The sequence below is a fragment of the Ailuropoda melanoleuca genome, chromosome 10 (assembly GCF_002007445.2).
Source record: "Ailuropoda melanoleuca isolate Jingjing chromosome 10, ASM200744v2, whole genome shotgun sequence".
Classification (NCBI taxonomy): Eukaryota; Metazoa; Chordata; class Mammalia; order Carnivora; family Ursidae; genus Ailuropoda; species Ailuropoda melanoleuca.
The window spans coordinates 37,306,547-37,315,640 of NC_048227.1; the positions used below are offsets into that span (position 1 = coordinate 37,306,547).

Genomic DNA, 9,094 nt, shown 5'->3' on the forward strand with positions numbered 1-9,094 from the left:
ACAGCTCAGCCATGGCCACAAAAGGGGCTGAGCCCTGCAGAATGAGGCCACCCAGACTGTGGGAGGAGCGCTCCACTGAAAGATGCCCATTTAATCCTCTTTGCCCACCTCAGCCTTTCATAGTGTTTCGTGACATTTGTCTGTGTTTTCCTGTTAGTTTCTGCAATTAGCATAGCCAGCTGACATGCCCTTCCACTCTATGTTAAATAAAACAGTGGTGAAAGTGCTCTGTTAAATGTCAAGAACAAGATGTCATTATTAACAAAGTGCATCATTACATCCCCAGAGCCTAACAGACTTACGTTACTACCACAAGTTAACGCCTGTCACAGCTGCTAGTTTGAACACACTTTATTTTTTACATATTATTTCTTTATTTGTTAATTTGTTATCTCTACACCCAACGTGGGGCTCGAACTCACAACCGGGAGATTGAGAGTGGTATGCTCTTCCGACGGAGCCAGGCCAGCACCCCTTGAGCACACTTGAAACCCTTCTTTTGTAGGTGTTGGATTTGAAACTCCAACTTTCCTACCAAAGAGAAATGTCCTGAGAAAAATAACACTGAGTTGAGTTTTACAAAATCGCTGTCAGGAGGCAGACCTGTAAATTCTCTCCCAAACTTCTCCTGATGTAAACTCTCTCCATTGTCTTACAATTGGCACTAGAATTATGCTCCCACCTGCAAAACAGCTCGTTGTGGTTCTCCACTGCATTCTCTGTTGTGGTCAGTGGTTTTCAACTTTAAATACACTGTGATTTTTAAAATTAACTCCTTGTCTCTCTTTTCTCCCTACAGTTTTTTTTATCACATAGAGCAAGGGGTGGATTGAGAATTAGTGTGCTGTCATGTAAGCTCGCAGACCCTATTGAGGCCAGTAGGAACTTGTCTAGACAAGGAAAGATTTAAAACAAGATACTTTAAACTCTGGACAAGAATATGCGTTTCAACTCTCTGGAAAGTTTGAAAATTATGGATAAAATTGTATTTTGTTCAAAGGTGGTAAAAATGTTTCTATAAATTGTTACTACGTTTCCTTCTGGAGTTGGTTGGGGGTAAGTCTTAAAATCTCTCATCTGCCCCAGCTCCTTTCTTAGGCCTTCTCTACCAACTTTGCCCTCTCTTGCCAAGTTGGAAAATGTTGTGTGAATTAATAAACAAGTTTAATCTTCCCCACAGATGTCCATGATTTCTTTTCTTTTCTTTTTTTTTTAAAGATTTTATTTATTTATTAGACAGAGATAGAGACAGCCAGTGAGAGAGGGAACACAAGCAGGGGGAGTCGGAGAGGAAGAAGCAGGCTCCCAACCGAGGAGCCTGATGTGGGACTCGATCCTGGAACGCCGGGATCACACCCTGAGCCGAAGGCAGACGCTTAACGACTGCACTACCCAGGCGCCCCTCATGATTTCTTTTCTTAAGCCCCTTTCCTCTTTGTCTTGTTTCCCTGGAGAAAGATGGGAACCTCCAAAAATGACCTCCCTAGAGTTTGGCGGTAGCTGAAACTGCTCTCCAGGAGCTGGTGGGGCACAGGCGAGGGTTTCTCCGTGGCACAGGGTGGGAACAGCGGAAGTCCTCGGGCAGTGCTGGGCAGCAGCTTTGAACACTGAAGAACACCTCTGATCCTTGCCTTCTCTGATGACACATGGGGCCACCAAGCGCTTCTGAAGGCTGGCTGACTCAGGGGTGATATGTGTGAGTCTGAATCAACTGGGAGGAGACCAGCCTCAAAAAATCTAGGAGTGGCGCCAGTCTGGGACCTGGAAGGGCAGGGCTGCTCAGACAGGATGCCAGCCCCCACTCCACCCGCCCACACTGGCCAAAGCCGTGGAGCGTGTGCTCAGCCCTACACCTTTTCGAGTCACTTGCTGCAGGGCACAGGCCTATTGGCGTGGTCAGTGCTGGCCCGAGGTCTGGGGAGTTTGGCATTTCCAGAACCTACCACAGGAGCGAAAAAGAGTAAGTATCTGAAACTCTTACAAAGGTGGTGTTGGGAGATAAACTTGTCAGTAGCATTGTCTCTGGCTTTTACCATAGGCATCCATGGTGGAGGGGCATAAGTGGACCCTAGTGTGTCCGGATTGTGGTAATAATCAAGGCAATGGAGGACTTGACCTAGGTGTGCAGACGGGGTGTGCCCGATGAAGAGCTTCCTTCCTCATTCCCCTGGGGCAGGGTATGGGTGCGTTAAGCAAGGTGACTCCAAAAGTTGGACTGAGAAAGAAGGCGGGAGAGTGGTGGAGGGGGAGGGTTCAGGCTGGGGAGGAGAGAGAAGTGAGGGTGCCCGCCTGTGGCCACATGCACACTCTTTTTTTTTTTTTAAAGATTTTATTTATTTATTTGACAGAGTTAGAGACAGCCAGCGAGAGAGGGAACACAAGCAGGGGGAGTGGGAGAGGAAGAAGCAGGCTCATAGCGGAGGAGCCTGATGTGGGGCTCGATCCCGTAACGCCGGGATCACGCCCTGAGCTGAAGGCAGACGCTTAACCGCTGTGCCACCCAGGCGCCCCTCACACTCTCTTGATAAAGCAAGAGTGGGTGTCCAAGAGCACCAGAGAGCAGGAAGGACACCTGGCCCGGATGGTGTGTCAGGAACGGCTCTGCTAGGCCTTCTGGTGCTCTGACCTCTGGCAGCAGGTCCCAAAGCACCAATGCCTGGACCACAGGTGCCGGTACCAGCCCTACTGTCCAGGGGCCTCAGCTGCCCACTGGCCTCAGGAGCATAATACAGATGCCTAATACAGGCATTCTCAAATTAGATTTGTATGTCATACCCAGTGTTCCCCAGCCACAGTCTGTGGGCCCTAAGAGGGCAGCGGAGGGCTCTGAATGGCCTCTTTACTTCTACCTTGCTGACCTTTCAGTCCGCCAGCACTTAACCAAGGAAACCCGGTGCCCATCCCTGGAGGGGCCCCCTGATTGCTGATTTCGTCTGATGTCATAGGAATCCACAGGGCTGGGTGTCAGGCCACACTGAATCAAAGGGGCTTCCCAAAGTTTAACTTACACATTTATGAAATGAAGATGACAAATTGGTTGGTATCTAATATTTGGTTGTAGATTAGCCAGAATTCACGCACTCGAAGGCATAAAGGAAGAAGCATCCCGTTCTGCCGCTGCAGAATACAGAGTCCCTGTCCAGCACCTTCACTTCCCACTGCTCTCCGGAAGCTGCTTTTCCTGGTCCTGGCATCTTCCCATCTGCAGGTTTGCTTTGCTTTATGTAAACAGTGTGGTGACTGTATGATTTTTCCTAGTCTACTAGTGGTTGCTTTCAGTAAGATTCTCCGTTCCTAATTCTGCTGTGCACGTGGCAGAATATGTGATACACATCACATGAAATTGACCATTTTAACCATTTTAGGTATACAATTGAGTGGCCTTAAATGCATTCACAGTGTTGTACAACCATCACCACGTCCATCTCCAGAAAGTTTTCATCTTCCCAAACTGACACTTTGTCTCCGTTAGATATCGCTCTCCATTTCCACTTCTCCAGCCCCTGGTAACCTTTGATCGGCTTCCTGCCCATGAGCTTGACAACTCTGGGTACTTCATGGGATACGTGACCTTTTGTGTCTGGCTTCTTTCTCTGAGCATGTGTTTGAGGTTCACCCATGTCACAGCAGCTGTCAGTGTGTCCTTCTTTCTTGAGCTGTGTTTGTTCACCCATTCATCTGTCTGTGGACGTCTGCACTGTTTCCACGTTTTGGTTCTTGTGATCAGCCAGTCACAGCTGCTGGGAGCATACGCTTACAAGCGCCCTCATGTTTGTGTGTCTTTCCTGTCATACATACTCATCTTTGTTAAAACATGCAGTTTGTAAGTGCAGGTTACTCTATAATCTGCATTTACACTTAATACTTTGTAATAAACCTTTTTACATTACTCAATATTTGACCTAATTTAATGGCTGTATATCATTTCATTATATGAACATAGGGTAGTGAATGTAATCAATCCAATACTGTTAGACATTTAAGATGTTCCCCATTTTTTGCTATTGGAAACAGCCGTAGCTAAATTTTTGTCCACATTCTTAATTATTTCCTTGGGATAAGTTTCTGGACATTAAATCGCTACAATAATATTAATAGCTAACATTATTGAGTGCTTTCCATGTGACAGACACTGTAATAAGCACTTATAGTACAGAATTTATTATTTTATTATTATTTTTGAAGATTTTATTTATTTATGTGACAGAGAGCACAAGCAGGGGGAGCAGGAGGGAGAGGCAGAAGCAGGCTCCCCGCTGAGCAGGGAGTCGGACATGGGGCTCGATCTCAGGACCCTGGGATGACGATCCAAGCCAAAGGCAGATGCTTAACCAACTGTGCCACCCAGGCGTCCCTAGTACTCAGTGTACAAGGACTGTCTGTTTGCCCATTTTACAGATGGGACCTGCAGGCCCAGCGGCAGGAGCTGGAAATGGAGGTGGTTGTGCGGGTAGGCTCTGTCACTGCAGGCTCACACTCCATGTGCTGCCTGCAGGATGCTCTCTCGCTCTGAGCTTCTCCATCTTCTCCTTTTGTAAACGGGGGTAACAATGCCATCTTCTCTTGGTGACTGTCAAGACTGAGTACATCCACGTATGTCAAGTGCTTGGACTCATACACCCAGTACCTGATCAGGGAGTATGTTATTGTGAATATTGAAGGGTAGCAGTCTCACTATCTCTCATATTTGGCAATAGTTTTGTTGTGTGACTCCTATTCTGCTTTTACAGTTTGATTTTTTTTTATAGGTGAACTTTTTTTTTTTTAAGTAGGCTCCACACCCAAGGTGCGGCTTGAACTCATGACCCCGAGATTAAGAGTTGTGTGCTCGGGGCACCTGGGTGGATCAGTCGGTTGAGCGTCCAACTCTTGGTTTTGGTCATGTCATGATCTCAGGATCTTGAGATCAAGCCCTGTGTCGGGCTCAGCGCTAAGTGCAGAGTCAGCTTGAGATTCTCTCTAAGTCTTTAAAAAAAAAAAAAGAGTCGTGTGCTCTACCAACTGGGCCAGCCAGGCACCCCTATAGTTGAATTATTATACTTACAATTACTTTACTTTTTCCCTTTAAATCATATGAAGGTTTTTAGCATATTTGACTTAATCATATTGAAAAGAAGTATAAAACTACCTGAAACCAAAGAGATACCACACCAACATTAATACCACAGATGTGTCCAATAGTCTCATTAAAATAATTACTAAGCACAAAAATATGAAAAGATGTTAGCTTCACTATTAAAGAAATGCAAATTAAAATGACCATAGCCATAGGGAAGCCTGGGTGGCTCAGTTGGTTTAAGTGTCTGATTCTTGGTTTTGGCTCAAGTCCTGATCTCAGGGTTGTGATCTCAGGATCTGAGACCGAGCCCCACCTAGCTGTGGGCTCAGCAGGGAGTCTGCTTGAGCGTACACATACGTGCAGAGAGACGGAGTGTGGAGAGCGGCAGAGAGCACAAACATAACCAATGTTAACAATTACCGAGTCTAAGGAAGCGTGTGCAGAGTTCACTATATTAGTCTTTCAACCTTTTAGTAGGTTTAAATTATTCAAAATAAAAAGTTGGGGAAAAATGTGCCTCCTGGGTGCTAGGATTACTGTGATTTTAGCAAGATCAGGAATTGTGGGAATTGGTGTCTCCGTTTTTTATTCTCGAAGCCAAGGACTTTGCGTGTGACACATGCAATGCTGTTGTCAGCTGTTTGTGACAAAACTCATGCCACCACTGTAGTGAACGTTGACCTCTCTGGGTGCTGGTTTGTGCCGCCCAAGCGGGCTGCTGTGAGCTTGCTCCCACCTCACACCTTTTGGCTTCGAAGTCTGTCAGCTTGGTGGGCTTCTCTCAGCCGAGCCCTGTGTCTGCCACTAATACACGTTCCATATGAGCACACCCTTGAGCCAGCTCTTCCACCTGCAGGAGCCTAGGCCAGTGAAGCCACTACAAATGTGCTGATTAAAAACCATCTCCATTGCCAACACTGGAGGACTGATGTCAGAATCTTGCTCAGTCACGGAAACAGTGCTGCAGAAATGTGCCGACCGACAGAGAGTTACAGCACACTGTGAGGAAAGCAGGTTCGGAAACTGAGTTATGGACAAGTCTTATTTTAAGAGTTGCAGTTACATCCACAGATTTGGAAGAAGGTACACTAAATGCTTCACTTTGTCTGTCTCTGGGTGAATGGAATTTTGGGTGGTTTTGCTTATTCATATTCTTGAACTCATCTGTAATAAACACATATTGCTTAAGCAATTAAAATAAGAAACTTGATTATTAGATAAAACAAGTTAAGATAGTATGACATGTAATAAACAAGTCCAATCCTGGCACTTCCTCACAATTACAAATTAAATGTGGGGGTTGCCTAATACTTACATGTTCGAATCTTATGTATCTACCTGCAAGGTGCAGCCTGCATTGTGGTCAAGACTTCATCTTCTGGATTTAGGAAAGCCAGGTTATAACTTGGTTCTGTCCCTCAGCTGAGTGACCATAAAGCCAGGCTGGCTAGCCTCTAAATCTGCATCTTCATGTTTAATAGGAATGGTAGTAATACCAATCTCACAGCTTTGTTGAGGTTAAATAACACATGGAAAGTTCTTGACCCAGTGCCTACCAGTATTAAGGGTCAGTAAATGTGAGCTATTATTAAATTAGATGTCCTCAGTTTTCTGTGAGGGGCCTGCAGATGTCTTCTGTTTACATATCCAGCAGAAGCCCCTGCCTAAGCCTAAAGGACACCATCGGACATTGTGCATCTTGGGTAGACTTTTTATACACAGAGAGCAAGTAGGAACAAAAGTAGCTCTCCCGCTCTGGGGGGAGACTTCCTCATCTCTGGTTGGAGGTACAGGTGTTGATTAACTGTGTTTATAAAGCATAGTGCTCTAGAGGCCAAAGGTCAATGACCAAGGTCTGAAGCCCTTTAATGAGGAAATGTGCCTCCGAGCCACTAGTGGAGTGATAAAAGGAAACTTTTAGACCAAATAAAAGATAGCATTTTTTAAAAAAAGATCTTATTTATTTATTTGACAGAGAGAGACAGCCAGCGAGAGGGAACACAACAGGGGGAGTGAGAGAGGAAGAAGCAGGCTCCCAGCAGAGCAGGGACCCTGATGCGGGGCTCGCTCCCAGGACCCTGGGATCACACCCTGAGCCGAAGGCAGACCCTTAATGACTGAGCCACCCAGGTGCCCCTAGAAGATAGCATTTTTATTTGGAAAACAATCGTTTCAAAATTATCTCCGAAATGCAGAATCTACAGGCCATGGTACAAATGAGTGAGGTTGCCGTTAATCGTTCACTTATTAAATACAATTTTAAATTAACTATGTGGAGTAGTGTTTAGCGACATTTCCAGGATAAGAAGCACTTGGGAGTGCTGGAGATTAATTCTGCTAATTAATACAGTGAGCCTGGTATGGGCCAGTAATGTGGAAATTTTTATTTTTACAAATACCTCCAGATGATTATCATGATCAAGGAAATTTAGAAAAAACATGATTTTCAGATTCCTTTGCATGGTTTAAGTTTTGAATTACTGACTTCAGACTGTCCCAATGAAAAGTCTTTATTTTTTTTTTAAATTAAAAAAAATTTTTTTAATGGACTGAGCCACCCAAGCGCCCCCCCAATGAAAAGTCTTATCCAGTCCAGTTTTAGGAAAGAAAAGTAAGTCTTCTGAACATTTGGTTTGATAAATTCTCTGCTTTGGAAGCATCAGAAAAACTCAATTTCGTTGTTTCCTAAAAGACACTCTATCTTCTTTCCATTTCTGGCCCAGCTTTTCTAGATCCCATTTTCCTTGACAGGTCCATCTTCCTTAAGTCATAACAATCCAGTTAAATCATATTTAAGAATTAGTTTCTTGTCGCAAAAGAAAACAAAACAGAATTAGTTCATTAAAGGACTGCACATTTAACAACCTTGGCTTGCTTCTGTCCAGCTCCCTTCTCTCCTGAAACTTAATAGTCAGGGTGCTTTTGTACAGACTCAATACTCTGGCTTTTCCACTTTAAATCTCATACTGACGACCCCGTGTATGCCAGCCTGGATCTCATCGTTTTCTTTAACGGGTCCGACTCCCTTCGGGGTCCCGGTCAAGATAATATCTCCTTCTTCCAAGGTCATTATCTTAGAAACGTAGCTGATAATGTAGGGGATGGAAAAGATCATGGAGGCTGTCTCACCCTCCTGCCTGAGTTCGCCGTTGACCTTGAGCCAGAGCTTCAGGTTGTGCGGGTCCGGGATCTTCTCTTTGGGCACGAACGCGCTGACCGGGCAGGAGGCCGTGAAGCTCTTGGCCAGCGTCCAGGGCAAGCCCTTCTTCTTGCACTCGTCCTGCACGTCTCTGGCGGTCATGTCCAGACACAGGGCATAGCCGGCCACGTAGTCCATGGCCGCGGCCTCGGGGACGGCGCGGCCGCGCCTGCCCATCACGACGCCCAGCTCGAGCTCGTGGTGCAGGTTGCGGGTGTAGGCCGGCATGAGGATGGCCGAGCCCTCGGGGACGTAGGCGGTGGACGGCTTCAGGAAGAGCACCGGCTCGCTCAGCACCGCGCTCTGCATCTCCTTGACGTGGTCCGCGTAGTTCCTGCCCACGCACACGATGTTCTTCCCCCACTCCCAGAAGCGGGACAGGGGCCTGGGGGCGGCCATGGCCCGGCCGGAGCCCCCCACGTCACGTGACTCCGCCGGGACCCGGTCACCTGATGCCTACGGCGCCCCGGAGGGCACCAACTACCTCGCGGCGCCGTCCCGTCCGCGACGGCCCGTTCCGCTCCGCGCTCTCGCGGGTGCTCGGCGGTCGCGGCGCTTCCACCCCTGCAGCCGCTGTCCAGTAGCTGCCTCGGGACGCTGGCCGGTCCCTGGAGAGAGGCCGAGACCCTGACGCTGCTCTCCGGCCGCCGCCAGGTCCCGGCCCCCGACCTGCCCTCAGGTCCGCCACAGCCCGGCCGCGGCGGGCACGGGTTTGGACGCGGGCGCTGATTGGCCGGGGTCTGGGGCGGGGGCGCGAGACGCGCGCGGATTGGCTGGGAGGCGGGGCGGCGGGCGCCCATTGGCCGCGGCGCGTCGCCGGCGTGTACGGCCCGCCC

At 47.7% G+C, this 9,094-nt stretch overlaps 2 protein-coding genes across 2 annotated transcripts in view; one reads left to right on the forward strand and one right to left on the reverse strand.

The window, feature by feature from the left end:
- Positions 1-7,420: 7,420 nt before the first annotated feature.
- Positions 7,421-8,730, reverse strand: FAHD1 (fumarylacetoacetate hydrolase domain containing 1). Its single transcript, XM_002920183.4, has one exon. The coding sequence runs from the start codon at positions 8,655-8,657 to the stop codon at positions 7,992-7,994; it is 666 nt and encodes a 221-aa protein (XP_002920229.1). The 5' UTR covers positions 8,658-8,730; the 3' UTR covers positions 7,421-7,991.
- Positions 8,731-8,805: 75 nt separating this feature from the next.
- Positions 8,806-9,094, forward strand: part of HAGH (hydroxyacylglutathione hydrolase) — a 16,729-nt gene continuing 16,440 nt past the window's right edge. Inside the window, exon 1 of the mRNA XM_034670634.1 lies at positions 8,806-8,937. The gene's annotated coding sequence lies outside the window, so the exon portion shown is untranslated. The remainder of the gene's footprint in view (positions 8,938-9,094) is intronic.